The 16419-nt window shown below is 42.4% G+C and overlaps 1 protein-coding gene across 1 annotated transcript; it reads left to right on the top strand.

Moving 5' to 3' along the window:
* Positions 1-6104: 6104 nt before the first annotated feature.
* LOC115160552 (uncharacterized) lies at positions 6105-8169 on the top strand. Its single transcript, XM_029710717.1, has 2 exons — positions 6105-6374; positions 6899-8169. The coding sequence occupies exon 2, from the start codon at positions 6901-6903 to the stop codon at positions 8167-8169; it is 1269 nt and encodes a 422-aa protein (XP_029566577.1). The 5' UTR covers positions 6105-6374; positions 6899-6900.
* The last annotated feature ends 8250 nt before the right edge of the window (positions 8170-16419 follow it).

Here is a 16419-nt window from a genome sequence, read left to right as displayed (position 1 = left end):
AACCAGCAGGAGTACAACATGTGGTCTCAGATTACTGTAGATAACCAGCAGGAGTACAACATGTGGTCTCAGATTACTGTAGATAACCAGCAGGAGTACAACATGTGGTCTCAGATTACTGTAGATAACCAACAGGAGTACAACATGTGGTCTCAGATTACTGTAGATAACCAGCAGGAGTACAACATGTGGTCTCAAATTACTGTAGATAACCAGCAGGAGTACAACATGTGGTCTCAGATTACTGTAGATAACCAGCAGGAGTACAACATGTGGTCTCAGATTACTGTAGATAACCAGCAGGAGTACAACATGTGGTCTCAGATTACTGTAGATAACCAACAGGAGTACAACATGTGGTCTCAGATTACTGTAGATAACCAGCAGGAGTACAACATGTGGTCTCAGATTACTGTAGATAACCAACAGGAGTACAACATGTGGTCTCAGATTACTGTAGATAACCAACAGGAGTACAACATGTGGTCTCAGATTACTGTAGATAACCAGCAGGAGTACAACATGTGGTCTCAGATTACTGTAGATAACCAGCAGGAGTACAACATGTGGTCTCAGATTACTGTAGATAACCAGCAGGAGTACAACATGTGGTCTCAGATTACTGTAGATAACCAACAGGAGTACAACATGTGGTCTCAGATTACTGTAGATAACCAGCAGGAGTACAACATGTGGTCTCAGATTACTGTAGATAACCAGCAGGAGTACAACATGTGGTCTCAGATTACTGTAGATAACCAGCAGGAGTACAACATGTGGTCTCAGATTACTGTAGATAACCAGCAGGAGTACAACATGTGGTCTCAGATTACTGTAGATAACCACCAGGAGTACAACATGTGGTCTCAGATTACTGTAGATAACCAGCAGGAGTACAACATGTGGTCTCAGATTACTGTAGATAACCAGCAGGAGTACAACATGTGGTCTCAGATTACTGTAGATAACCATCCAGGAGTACAACATGTGGTCTCAGATTACTGTAGATAACCAGCAGGAGTACAACATGTAATATTCAGTTTCAGACAATTTAACAAACACACCACAGGTCCATATGAAATCATGGAAAAAGTGAACGTGCCACGGTGAGCCATTTTAATATTCAGAAATATACGCTTAATAGAATATATCATATTGTAATAGTACAATGATAGCCTGGTCTACAGCATAATATTACATTAGCAGAACCTTGGTTTAATAATTCAGTCTTTAAGGTACATGGTGAACAACCTAATGTTGGTTGTCTTGAGAGACGGATGCTCCAGGAAAAAACGGATAAAATGAGTCTATAAAGAAAATGGACAGTTGCATTGTTCAGCTGACAGACTTGTGATGACAGCTGAGTCATGTGGAGTAGATGGTCTGTTTACAGTCACAGTAACTAGGTAATGAGAGCATTCGTTGGGCATTACACTGTCCCAAATTACGCACAGCCCTTTGTGGATCAGGTAACAGTCACAGGGGCCGCAGCAGACTGGACTATTTATCAGGCCGCCAGGATTAGAAATGTGAAAACCCAACAGATGTTGTCAGGACAGGTGCCTCTGCTCTGGCAGATACCATTTTCTCTGTTCCCCCTGTAGCAGTGGCAATTTTAGCATGTAAATCTTGGTGGGGCAAAAACATTTTTTTAATGCATGCCAGAAAAGCCACTACACAACACAAAAAAATACATGAATTGCACTATAACGGTGACAAACGGTGCCCACAAACTGGGCCTACGTAAAGCTGTCCCAACAGCAGAGCTTTCTTTTCAGCACCATGGAGTGAATCCTTATCACTGCTACACCTGGCTATCAGCAGAGCCTTGTCTGGCAGCGACACAGTTCATTCAGCCTCATTTACTGCCTTTTAAAAAAACATTGCTTAAACAGTATTCTCCCTGTACAGTCAGATCTGTAAGATAAATAAAGGGGCCATATAAGCAGACAATGAAAGCTCTTACAATATTCACTGATTCAATTTCTCTAAAACAGGCTATAGGCTACATTATGTACCACCAAGTCAAGACAGTAGGCTAAGTTATGAGGGGGAAAGGGACCAAATTATTAGAGTGTGGCACATGGACAGCTTACTACACAATATACACTTAATATTACTTTCTTAGCTACAGTATACATATTACCCTGGCATATTACATAATGTATGCAGCAGCGTACAATACATTTTTGGACTCACCTTGTTGTGCTGTGCTCACTTTAACAGGAAGGTGGCGCAGCGGTCCTTGTGGGCAAATTTTGTCATCGAAGTCTGGCATTCTCTGGATTTATGTTGCTTTCAAGACAACTAGGAACTCTGAAAAGAACAAGGTCGAATCATGACGTCAGTGATCTTCAGGTTCCAATCTAGAAAGAGGCCCAAGTTCCCTACTTGGAATTCTGAGTTGGATGACCATTCAAAACGTATCTTCCCAGTCGGAGCTCGTTCCCAGTTGTCTTGAACTCACTGTAGTCTGAGATTTCCGAGTTTCCAGTTGTTTTGAACGCGGCAGAAGTCATGCTAGATTGACAGCATGGCCAATATATTCAACCTTTTCTGGCCCATGATGTTGAATGTTTATCCTTTTAAGCTTGGAAAAGAGACCCTTAAACCCAGACTTGGACCACACACCCACTCCACTGAATAGCAGGCTAAGGATCGCGTTGCAACGCTTGCATTTAGCCACTGATTCCTTCCAAACCACTCATTGTTGAATTTGTGATTTCCAACTTGTTTATGTCCAATGGCCGATGAGCACTAATATGTTTTATCTATAATTTATCTTCATATTAGAAGGATAAAAAGGATTTGCCAGTATATTGATGTGATTCATGATGATGACTGCTTGTCTAACTTGCTAGCTAAGATTTTGAAATTACGATGTTGACATGATCAGTCCAATTAAAGCTACTGTAGATATAACGTGATTTGACTTCATTTTATCTGTGGCCAGTGACCTTGAGCCTTCTTGGATGGGCACTTCTAATGTAACTCTATGGCAGCACCCAAGGGGATTGAATTTTGGAGCTCTCCCTGTAGATTTTGCAGTGACAGTGTCTCCATGAGTGACAGAACACTGAGCCAATCACGGCACAACAAGAAAACATTACCAACCCCTACACGCCGTATTTTCCACTGACTGCCCCACCACCACAGGAAGCACTGAGCCAGGCTGAAACACCTGCATTTAGGAGCTGCCTTAAGAACGCAAAAAAAAGAGGCCACGTTTGTATGCGACTTTATTAACTCAATTATTTATTTTTTTACTTTGTTTGCAAACGTATTAATGCCAAAATATTGACAGAATTTCTCATGTCATCGTTGGCTGCCACACCACCATGTTTACTCTCGTTCTCTCTCAGTTCCTCCTTCCTCTAGTCAACCTACTCCTCTCACATCTCTCTCACTTCCTGCTGCTTTTCATATTACAGTGTTTCCCCACCAATTCCTCACCAGCTGCGTACATGTCGCGGGGTCTGGAAGGAGAAATCAACCACTTTTGGCAGGTGGATGGGGTTCCTCTAGGTGTCGTCGGCTGTTCGTTGTCGCTGTTCTTCTTGGCCGTGCTGCTGCTGTGGTCACTGGTTGGGGCCGGCTTCTTCAGCTTTGACTCATCCATGGGATGCTGTGGGACACTCATGACCCAGTTGGAGTGGAGGTCATGCCCAGAGGTGCTTGTGGCCACAGAGAGAGAGAGAGAGAGAGAGATGGGTTCACTTCAGTTCTCAAAATGCCCATCAAAATTCTACACAGGAAGACAGGAAAAAACACAAAAAGATAGTTTGTGATCAGTTACTCGGAGACAAGAAACTTTATGTAGGCCGATTTCAACAGTGTCGCTCACAATGACCAGTAGATCAACCACAGGATGTTGTCCACTGTCTTCATGGTTTAAGCAGCTTGATCTTACTTCTAACTAAATAACAACTCACCAAAAAATCAACATCAGCGTGCCCATCGTTTAAGTGGAGCTTGCTCGTGGGCTCAGGGTCACAGCTCACGATGACAGCGTAAAATAAGTCCAGTGTCCTCCTCAATGGGGATTGGAGGGGCAAACAGTTTGGTCCTCATGATCTGTCGGGAAAAAAACCACAACACAAACAAAAGAGAGAATAAGATTGTTTATTAATTTCTTTATTAGGCATTCAGTGTTTCAACAATTTAATGTAGGACACATTAAAGATAATGGTAAGGAGAGGTCATAGCCATTTAGTGTTTCACACAGCCTCTCTACCTATGCGTCCTTGGAGGTGAGTGGCAGGGGTTCTGGCTTCTTCTTGGGGGAGATGGTGGCCTTAATCTCGTTGATTTTGAAGTTGTTGACTTTCCTTGACTTTCCTTTCCGTCTCTAAGCCACCAGCTCTTTCAAATATCCAGACAGTTCTGGTTTTGAGAGTAGAGCCATATCCAGTCCTGCCTCTGGTAATATTACAAGGCGCTGGTGGACTCAACATTTGCTCCACTTTAGGGTGGAGTTGATGGATGGCTGTGTCCTCTGGCCCACAGGAGTATGGAGGTGCTGTGCACCAGCTTGACGTGCACGCACTGTGGTAGTCCTGAGCGGACCATGGGCTGCCATCACCTGTGTCCCTGGTGGTTGCGGCGAACACATTGTTGATCTTCCTAAACATCCCTACTGCACCTTGTTGATCTTCCTAAACATCCCTACCGCAACTTGTTGATCTTCCTAAACACCCCTACCGCACCTTGTTGATCTTCCTAAACATCACTACTGCACCTTGTTGATCTTCCTAAACATCCCTACCGCAACTTGTTGATCTTCCTAAACACCCCTACTGCACCTTGATGATCTTCCTAAACACCACTACTGCACCTTGTTGATCTTCCTAAACACCCCTACTGCACCTTGTTGATCTTCCTAAACATCACTACTGCACCTTGTTGATCTTCCTAAACACCCCTACTGCACCTTGTTGATCTTCCTAAACATCACTACTGCACCTTGTTGATCTTCCTAAACACCACTACTGCACCTTGTTGATCTTCCTAAACATCCCTATTGCGCATGGAGCGGATCACAGTTAGAGAATATAATGGTCGCTAGATTGTGGTGTCGAAATGACATTGACACATCCATCCATAACCGTTTCCAAACAATATTCCTCAGAAATTACCTACAAAACAAGTGGACTACGCATTTAAACAACAGTGTCACATTGATACTCCATGGTGCTGAAACTGTCTGAATGCCAGGAGGTGGAACACATTGTACTCAGTTCTTCTCAACTCCACCATCTGTCACTATGAGGTTATGGGGGCTTGAGTTATGGAAACGGGCCTAGTGTCAAGTGTCACCAAACGGGCCTAACACCAAGTGTCACCAAAACTCACACGCTGTAGTCTCTCTGCCCAGTCGGCTATAGACACAATGTACTATTTCAGCATTTCTCACATTGGATTTAAGTTAGGAAAAATGATAGGCAGCTTCAAAAGGGATATGCAACGCACAATTCCCAATCTGTCGGCCTAACCATGTGACCCATTCACATCTGAGGACCAGAGCCATGCATGCGTTCCTCATTATTTGACAAAACCTTAGCTATCCTAATCGTCAAACTGGTAGATTAATATCTGTCGAAGTTTCCCTGCCAAATAAGTAATTAAGCTGCAGTCTCATGTTTCAGGCCCTCTGAACGCCATCGTTGGACTGGTTCTGTGCGGGTCAGCAGACGCAAGGCAATCTCCAGTGACTAGTGCACATGTGTCAAACTCATTCAACGGAGGGCCTAGTGTCTGAGGGTTTTCGCTCCACTCTTATTAAACACACACACTGACATACACACACTTTCGTCCTGTTCCATTACTTTAAAAAGGGCCACATCCTTTTACACTGAGACAAAAGGAGAAAGAGAGAGTCCCCTTTCTATAGTATTTGCTTGTAGTGTTCTTTCATGAAATAACTATGTCCTTCCTCTTTTAAACCACTCACCTGCTTTTTTTCAACTAAACTGTTGTTTCATGTCCTGGACATGTTTCACAGATGCTATGATGGAGGATACAGGGACCGCTCTCTCACTTCCTCTTGGTTTTGTATAAAGTAGTGCTAGTTACACAAAACCACTCACTCAAACTGTTCTATTATACTGCACTGGCTTGGTACAATACTTCACTGGCTTGGTCCAATACTTCACTGGCTTGGTACAATACTTCACTGGCTAGGTACAATACTTCACTGGCTAGGTACAATACTTCACTGGCTTGGTACAATACTTCACTGGCTTGGTACAATAGACCTGGAGAAGCTGGAGACATTGACCTGAATACAGCGAGGAGAGGAGCACACCTCCAACCCAGAGCAACAGGTGGAGGACTGCATGACTTGAAGAGACGCATTGCATCATTTGAATTTGAAGGTAAGGTGCTTTACTACTGAACTATTATGATTCAAGAGTCAAAACAAAAATGCATATAACTGCCCACAGTTAGTTCTTAAATGTATGAATACATTCCAAAATATATTTTGACCAAACTGCTGTGAACTGATCAAACTGCTGTAAAATCTAATTCTATTTGTTACATGTGCCGAATACAACAGGTGTGACCTTACCGTGAAATGCTTACTTACAAGCCCTTAACCAACAATGCAGTTAAGAAAATAGAATTGAGAAAATATTTACTAAATAAACTAAAGAAAAAAAAATAAGTAACACAATTACATAACAATAATGAGACTATATACAGGGGGTACCGGAACCGAGTCAATGTCCGGGGGTACAAGTTCGTCGGGGTAATTTGTACATGTAGGTAAGGGTAAAGTGACTATGCATAGATAATAAACAGCAAGTACCAGCAGTGTAAAAATGAACTGGCCAAACTGCTGTTAACTGACCAAACTGCTGTAAACTGACCAATCTGCTGTATGTGTGTTCCTTTCCAGCCATGCTGTGTGAGAGCAGACTATGGAGCATGACCTACTGTAGTGACCAGGATAGACTGGACCCTCTCCCCCCTGTAATAGAGCCCCCCAGGAGGAGCGTGAAGGCTGGGTCAGAGCTGGCTGCAGCCACCCTGCTTCAGGCCTCTCCAGGCCAGCCAAGCAGAAATGGCCACTCCATCCTCAGTAGAGTGCCCCAAAACCAGAGGCCCTCCCAGGCGAGTGCCCAAATCCAGCCCCAGGCCTTTTCTCCACCGCAGGACCTGCATTCCCAGAGTCCCCATCCTGACAGACACATCTCCCCAGAGATGGAGATCCCTGGGCAGGCTTTTTCCGGTGGCGAGGTCCCCTTCCTGGTGCCCTCCTTCTGCCAGAGCATCTGTCAGAACTACAGCGACCTCCACATCGGGGGTGACCAGGTGCTGCCTCTCTTGGCCCACAATGGGGAGGTCCTGCCCTGTAGCGACAACCAAGCCAACGGCCCCTTCCTCCATTCCTGTGACGTACTCCCGGCCGCAGAAGACTCTCCCCCAGATCGGGCCACTGAAGACGGGCTTCTGCGTCCTCTCCAGTGGGGCTCAGGCTCGGGGTCCTCCCGCTGGAGGGCGGGGAGTGGCCGCGACCGGAGCGTCCTTCTTCAGGGGCTCGAGGGGCCACTCTCTAACTCGCTGCTCAACCGCTACCTGGAGAACAAGATACTGGACCTGTACCAACAGTACATGCTGGAGAACATGGCCCATGATGGGGGCTATGTTGAGGGCTTGCCCTGCCCTCTGCTGGCCTCAGAGTTGATTCTTACTAGCCTGGATCAGATCACCCTGCAGCTGAGCCGTGAGGGCCATCTGGAAGCGGGCCGGGCCAAAGACATGGTGCTCAGCTGCCTACTGAGGGTGGCCAGCGGCCTGCAGTCCAGTGAGATCAGTACTCCCCTGCTCCAGATCTCCACGGATCTGCAGCTCCCCACTGATACTGCTACTGGTGCTGCTGCTAGTGGTGCTACTGCTACATCTACTGCTACTGGTGCTGCTGCTAGTGGTGCTGCTGCTACATCTACTGCTACTGGTGCTGCTGCTAGTGGTGCTGCTGCTAGTGGTGCTGCTGCTAGTGGTGCTGCTGCTAGTGGTGCTACTGCTAGTGGTGCTGCTGCTAGTGGTGCTGCTGCTAGTGGTGCTACTGCTACATCTACTTCTACTGTTGCTATTATTGCTGATGCTGCCAAACCTCAGGGACCTCTCAGCTCTACAATTGACTCCCAACTTAAAAACATCATTTAACCCCTGAAACAACTGGACTCAGACACCACCTTGCTACAGAGGTCAAACCAACACTTGACTCCTCTGTCCTCCAGTACTAGACAGGTTCACTCTCCCCCTAGCTTTAAAGTCTGAAAATCAGACTCCCCTGTTTCTTATTTTTCTACCTTCACTCAGGTTCTCCCTTTCTCCTCTCAGTTTCCCTACATACAGTTCTGGGGAAATGAAACCGCTTTCAAACAGCTGCAGTGATAGAAATAGATAGAAATTCAGGTGGAAACTGTGGTTGAGAGGAAAGACGTCTGCACTGTTCTCATGTTTTCATAAAGAGAACAGTAACATTGTATGTAATGTTATTGTCTCATTATTTTAGTGCAAAATCAATAAACATGTTGATCACACAAATGTCAGCGACACTGATATGCTCCCAGTACAGCACATCCTTCCCAATAGATTATCATGAAAGTACAGTACACTAACGTGGTCCTGTGGTGATATAACATTTGAGTGGTCAGAGAGTTGGAGAAAACACTCTCAGCCCTTCAGTGAAAGTCCAGATAAGTTTTACAACCATCTCGATACATTCTTAAGAATTTCAGGGTAGTTTTTCTGCACATAAAAAATATGTTCTATGTAGGCTGTATCTGTAGCTGAGTAAGTAGAGAAGTGTGTTCTGCCATCTGCACTTTTTTAAGCTACCACAAGAGGGGAGCAGAGAGGTGTATCCCAGCAAGACAGGCAGATGCCAGGCCACATTTTTCCTTCTCTCTTATAGTATGTTGCCTCTCCTCTGTCTCTCTCTTGCTCGCTTTTTTTCTCTCACGCACTCTCTCTCTCATGCAGCTTCTCTCTCTCTATCCCAGTCCTTCTCTCTCTCCCCCTCTCTCTTTCTACGTCTCTCTCCCAGTCATCCTCTTCCACTCTCTCGGTCTTTCTGTCTCCTGTCCTACCCATCTCCTTGAAGCCATACAGCTAATGGGTTGTTATATTCCACTCCCTATTGTCTGCCGCCAATGATGTCATCACAACCAAGTCTTAAACATACTGTACTGAGTGTCTGTCTGTCTGTACGTCTTTCAGTCTTTCAGTCTTTCAGTCTTTCAGTCTTTCAGTCTTTCAGTCAGTCAGTCAGTCAGTCAGTCAGTCAGTCAGTCAGTCAGTCAGTCTGTCTGTTTGTCTGTCTGTCTGTCTGTCTTTGCATGTGTGTGTGTGTGTATCTGTGCATATGTACTGGGTTACTGTGTGAGTATATGTACATGTTTGTGTTTGCACCTGTGTGTGTGTTTGTACCTGTGTGTGTACCTGTGTGTGCACCTGTGTGTTTGTACCTGTGTGTGTGTGTGTGTGTGTGTGTGTCTATCCTTTCACTTCCTCCACATTGCCTGAGACAGGTGAAAGATAGGAATCTCAGCTCACCATGGTTATATTTTAGGCACAACTGCTGACACGTCCCACATGAAACAAAGAAAAACAGAACCACCTACATTTCAACATCAACACTACATGTTTATGTTTATTTTTCCACATTTCCTTCGATTTGAAGGAACCGCCACACCATTTGCCCTTCTGGGCCAGTGTTTGAGCCACTTCCTTGTTTCTTGTCCAAACACACAGCCACGGGAGGAAACTGTGTTTACAGAGAGGAGCACTGCAGTTGAGGCCTGTGTGAAGTCTCAAGGCCGTGGAGACACATGTTCAGTTGTTCTGCTTTCATCTAGCTCCATCAGCCTTGGTACTAGTTCAAATAATCCAGTCCTGTCAGATACAAACAACAACACACATGTAAATATGATTCACACATGCACACACACTGCACTGACAGCCCCCACAGTTTGAGCATATTCAAACAAACTGATTTCCAGAGACCTTGAAAGAGAAAATTAAAAACAGGCATTGTTTATCCAGCTGAGGTTTGGGTTAGAAGAGATGGCTGGGGCTTTAACTCTTCCAGACCTAGTGGGCTTGTACATAAAACCACTTCCACTCCATTGCATAAAACCCCCAAAAAACCTGCATTCAAACTGGTTTCAATGACATCCAGCTTAGGGTTTAATAGAGATTTCCAAAGTATAATAAAGGTTGGCTGTCAACTACACAATTCCTCCCATCTTTTTGACATAATCAGGACACACTGAATATGCATAAGCAATGTAAATAGATGGGGTGAATGTGCTGGAAAAGTACATTCAACTTTCTCATAATAACAAATAACAAATATGTATGCGTGAGGGTATAGACTTTCATATAGCCAAAAGGGCTGAGAAATGACAGGACTATCGGTGGACAATTTGCTCTAATGTAAATGAACATAGATGATGGAACATATTCTCGTTTGCTTACGCGATTAAGCGCTAAGGGTATAGCAAATATTTACCATCTACAGGTAAATATAATGATAATTGTTGTGAAATTCTTCTGAAAGATCAGGTTTTCATTTTGCTATGGGCTATTGTATAATCTTTCATAGCATTAACAAAACGTGACACATTCAAATGAGTAGATTATGAATATTGTAGATATTAGTGAGTTCATTTTGGGGAGTTGTTAACCTGTTACATCTAGGGGGCAGTAATTTCACGGCTGGATAAAAAACGTACCCGATTTAATCTGATTATTAGTCCTGCCCAGAAACTGGAATATGCATATAATTATTAGCTTTGGAGAGAAAACACTCCAAAGTTTCTGAAACTGTTTGAATGGTGTCTGTGAGTATAACAGAACTCCTATGGCAGGCAAAAACCTGAGATGCTTCTGTTCAGGAAGTACCCTGTCTGAACATTTCTTGCCCTTCTTTATTATCTCTGTCGTTTACAAAGGATCTCTGCTCTTACGTGACACTTCTCACGTCAACAATGGAGTCTCACAGCCCGGGAAAAACAGGAATGATGTCATTCAAAGCCCTGGCTGAAGCACACGAGAGCAAATGCTGAGTGGTCAGTCAATGGACTAAGCCTTAGGCGCGTGACACGCCCCGCCCCCGGCTTTTGGTTTTTTCCTCAGTTTACAGACAGGCAGATTCCCGGTCGGAATATTATCGCTTCTCTACGAGATAAATTGCATAAATATTGGTTTTAAACAGCGGTTGACATGCTTCGAAGTACGGTAATGGAATATTTCGAAATTTTTTGTCATATTTTGCGTCATGCTCGTGGCCGAGATTTAGCGTTGGGATAGTGTCTAGAACGCACGAACAAAACGTCGCTGTTTGGATATAACGATGGATTATTTGGGACCAAACCTACATTTGTTATTGAAGTAGAAGTCCTGGCAGTGTATTCTGATGAAGAACAAGCAAGGTAAGAACATTTTTCTTATAGGAAATGTGATTTTGGTGAAGGCTACACTGGGTGGGTGTCTAAATAGCTAGCCCTGTAACGCCGGGCTATGTACTTACATTATTGCAAAATGTGCTTCATCCGAAAAGCTATTTTAAAATCGGACATATCGAGTGCATAGAGGAGTTCTGTATCTATAATTCTTAAAATAATTGTTATGCTTTTTGTGAACGTTTATCGTGAGTAATTTAGTAAAATCACCGGAAGTGTTCGGTGGGAATGCTAGTTCTGAACGTCACATGCTAATGTAAAAAGCTGGTTTTTGATATAAATATGAACTTGATTGAACAGACATGCATGTATTGTATAACACAATGTCCTAGGTGTGTCATCTGATGAAGATCATCAAAGGTTAGTGCTGCATTTAGATATGGTTTGGGTTTATGTGACATGATATGCTAGCTTGAAAAATGGCTGTGTGATTATTCCTGGCTGGGTACTCTGCTGACATAATCTAATGTTTTGCTTTCGCTGTAAAGCCTTTTTGAAATCGGACAGTTTGGTTAGATAAAGGAGAGTCTTGTCTTTAAATAGCTGTAACATAGTCATATGTTTGAAAAGTGTAAGTTTTCGGATTTAGAGGAGTTTGAATTTCGCGCCCCGCCCATCATTGGATATTGGAGCAGACGTTCCGCTAGCGGAACGTGTAGATGTAAGAAGTTTTAAGAGTACACACATCAACCACAGATGAAGAAAATTGCGTGCGGAACATCTCATTTCTTACGTGCTTGTTTCCTCTCACCTGTGACGTTTTAAGTGGAACGCTAGTGGAGGACGGAGAAAAGATGGGAGGAATTGTCTTTCTAACAACAGAGAAGTCTATTCTGTGTCAACTTTTTAACTAAGCCATTTTATAGACTGAACTGTGCAAAAACATAAGTAACAGGACTGTAGGACTCATTTTGGATGTTCCATATCATTTAATGTGCTGTGTGGACTTAGAATGAGCCACCCATTTTGTACCCAAAATGTATGTATATATACAGTATATACTACAGAATAATGCCATGTTTGTAGCTACCACTGACAACGGAGTACACGGCTGTCTCATAATCCTCGTTTTGAGCGATGGCCATTGAAGTTGAACAAGAATTCAAGCACACAAAGGAGGCACTTTATTAGTGAATGGAACATTGTCAAACTGCTGAGGAGATATGGCTCTTGATTTTATTGTCTTTGTTGCAGAAACTTAGTATCACTGACGATATCTTCAAAATTATTTTCTTATTGGATCCATTCTGAAGGTATTATATACTTGTTGTTGGCGCAGTCTTTTGTGTCCTTGCCACCAATTTTGCTTAACCTTGCAATCTAAGTGGCAAAAGAGTCAATTAACAATTACTTTTTGTTTAAAACACCAAAAGTTATGCTGTGTAGAAGGGGTAGTTCAGGTTTTTGGAAGTTAGACCTAATTCTCCACTTACTTGGAGTATTGTAGTTTCATCCAGACACTTTTTTCAGACATATTTCCATTCTTAAGCATTCTTCTGGATGGCTTAACCGCTAGCATTAGCCATACTAGTGGAAGTGGATTATAGCAGCAATCACTGTTTCAGTATGACTACCGTAATTTCCGGACTATTAAGCGCACCTGAATATAAGCTGAACTGAATTTAAAAAATATATTATTTTGAACATAAATAAGCCGCACATGTCTATAAGCCGCAGGTGCCTACAGGTACATTGAAACAAGTTAACTTTACACAGGCTTTAACGAAACACGGCTTGTAACAAAAATAAATAGGCTTTAACGAAACACGGCTTATAACAAAAAATAAAAAATTAGCAGTAAGCTTTAGTTGTCTTTTTGCACTGAGTCAATTCCTCACGCTGCTGTTTCCAACGTCTTATCATCGACTCATTAAGACCAAGCTCCCGTGCAGCAGCTCTATTTCCTTTTCCAACAGCCAGATCAATCGCCTTCAACTTGAAAGCTGCATCATATGCATTTTTCCGTGTCTTTGCCATGATGAGGGTGACAAAATGACTACCGTAATCAGAATGATGGGAAGTTTGAGAGCGCTCGATTTAATCTAAACAGTAAACAAAAAAGTTGTTTGACCTTAACCCGTTCGGCAATTTCATTGGTCTAATGAAAGCTTCATGCTGCTAAAAAACTGAGCACGTCACAGAATGTGGTTTTTTGGAAGAAATAAATTGAAAGCGGGAAAAATCCATATATTAGCCGCGTCATTGTTTAAGCCGCGAGGTTCAAAGCCTGGGAAAAAAGTTGCGGCTTATAGTCCGGAATTTACGGTACTTACTTTCCACAATAAATTCTACAGCCATCTCATATTTTTGTGGGCTATACATGCATGTCGATATGAAAACATAATATATTTCCACTACTACAAGCATAAACATATAATTTTCAAACAGAGAATGTTTTGGAAAAAATATATATTTCTATACTCATTAAGCAGTGAAAGTATTTTCAGGTAGAATAATATTTATGCTTGTAATAGTGGAAATAATACAACTTTTCCATATCAACATTCACTAGCATGGGTAAATACCAGCCCATAGCAAGCCAGAGAAACATCAAGAATGGAAATAGGACCGAAAAACTGTTTTGATGAGCTTTCAACATTCCAAGTAAGTGGAAATGAGGTCTAACATCCAAAAACCTGAACTATTCCTTTAAGTAGTGTGAAAAATATAGACTAAATCTGCAGTGTAAATTAAATGACAAAATACATTTAAATGTCACTATCAGATTCTGTGCATCCACACTTTGGAGCTGCTCCTGTAGGTGCTCAAAGTCTTCCTCATTCTACATCCTCTTGACATGGAACTCTGAGTCCTGGGACTCTGCAAGTCTTCCTCGTTCTCCATCCTCTTGACATGGAGACTCTGCTCTCCCAACACATCTCACCTCCTCCAATATCTCCACCAATTTAATAAGGACATACTTCTGAAACTCTGAAATGTTGTAAAGACATTTGTAAGAAGAATATTTTGTTGACACTTAATGGACATTTGGGGTTTTTAAAGAGAGAACTAAAGTATGACACATGCAACAGAGCCTGACAGACAGATTGTGATGGCAAAAATATGGAGTGAAATCACAGGACTTAATACATACATATAGTTGACCACTTCAATAATGTCCTGTATTCTAGGGGTTTCAATGACTGACTTCAACACATGAACTCAATTATGTACTTACTGGCAGATGGAGAAGGAGAATGTCTGTGCTTTCTGCTCCGTTGGGACTGGCTAGTAGAAGCCTTGGATGATTCTGCATTAAACATTCAAACCTTCCCAATGAATTGACTAGTTAGCTGATTAAGATTTCTGGACTGAAGCCCTGGATTGCCCTGAAACAGAAAGATTTAAACCCAATCTGGGTTCTGTCCAGAGAGAAAACAGCTACACCAAATGAAAAACAGGGACTTGGATTGGAAAAAGATTTATCTCTATTGTGTATGAATAGGAATAATGATCCTGATAGGCAGAGATGCCTGACATCAATGAAAATTACAATCCACTCTTGGCCAAACAGTCAAATGGTCCTGAGAGATAAACACTATAGAATCATCTCTTACCCATGTGTCCACCAACTGGATCCTTAACAGGTGAGAGGAAGAACGAGAGCTGTTTCAATGTCTTTTTTTGGGATCGCTCGGGTGAAGTTGTACATAGTCTTGCAACAAACATTCAAACTCAATGCATATAAACCTGGGAAGCTGTGATCTGGACCCACCGTGTGTGAAGGGAGATGGGGAGGGAGTGCGTCGGAAACAGTTCATAGTACACTTGATTACGAAACAACTTTCTTTTACCATGGCTGGTTATCTTGGCACATAGCACATATAAACAATGCATGCAATGTGATTAGATACAGCTCAATACATTTTTTTTTAAAGAATGATGATTTAACCTTTATTTATCTTGGCAAGTCATATTTAATGAACTTTGTAAAATGAATGCATTCACATACAAGGTGTATAACTTAAGTTGAAACGCATTAACAAGCATTACAAGGCATTATTCCCACTCAGGGCTCCCGAGTGGCGCAGCGGTTAAAAACCTGTTTGGGATAGGGGGCAGTATTTTCACGTCCGGATGAAAAGCGTGCCCAAAATAAACTGCCTGCTACTCAGGCCCAGAAGCTAGGACATGGTAGATCTATGGTAGATCTGGATAGAAAACAATCTAAAGTTTCTAAAACTGTTAAAATAATGTCTGTGAGTATAACAGAACTTATTTGGCAGGCGAAACCCCGAGGACAAACCATCCAGGAATTATTTTGTTGTTGAGTTCACTGTGTTTTCAATTTATTTTCTATGGGAACCTAGATTTCTGTGGCACTTGGTTGCAGTTCCTATTGCTTCCACCAGATGTCAACAGTCTTTAGAAATTGGTTGATGTTTTTCTTTAGAGAAATTAAGAAGTACGGCTATTCAGAACGAGGGTCCAGCCTAGTGTACTCTTGTTTGGGGCGCACGACCTGAAGCTCGCTCCACTTTCATTTTATCCGCTATTGAACGCAGTTTATCCCGTCTTAAATTTTATCGATTATTTACATTTTAAAATATCTGAAGTTGGATGAGGAAAGTTGTTTGAAATGTTTGGACAAAGTTTGCAGGTAACTTATTAGATATTTTGTAGTCATGTTGGGCGAGTTGGCACCGGTGTTTTTCTGAATCAAACGCGCCAAATAAATTGCCATTTTGGAGATATAACAACGGAATTAGCGTAATTTCCGGACTATTGAGCGCACCTGAATATAAGCCGCACTCACTGAATTTTAAAAAAAGTATTATTTTGAACATAAATAAGCCGCACATGTCTATAAGCCGCAGGTGCCTACCGGTACATTGAAACAAATAAACTTTACACAGGCTTTAACAAAACACGGCTTGTAACAAAAATAAATAGGCTTTAACAAAACATGGCTTGTAACAAAAAATAAAAAATTCGCAGTAAACAG

This window comes from Salmo trutta, chromosome 24, assembly GCF_901001165.1.
Source record: "Salmo trutta chromosome 24, fSalTru1.1, whole genome shotgun sequence".
Classification (NCBI taxonomy): domain Eukaryota; kingdom Metazoa; phylum Chordata; class Actinopteri; order Salmoniformes; family Salmonidae; genus Salmo; species Salmo trutta.
Note: the sequence above shows the minus strand (reverse complement) of the source record. Positions and strands in the feature narration are given on the sequence as shown.

What these genes read in the sequence shown, in the direction of transcription:
- LOC115160552 (XM_029710717.1), top strand. Translation starts at nt 6,901, where the DNA reads ATGCTGTGTGAGAGCAGACTATGGAGCATGACCTACTGTAGTGACCAG.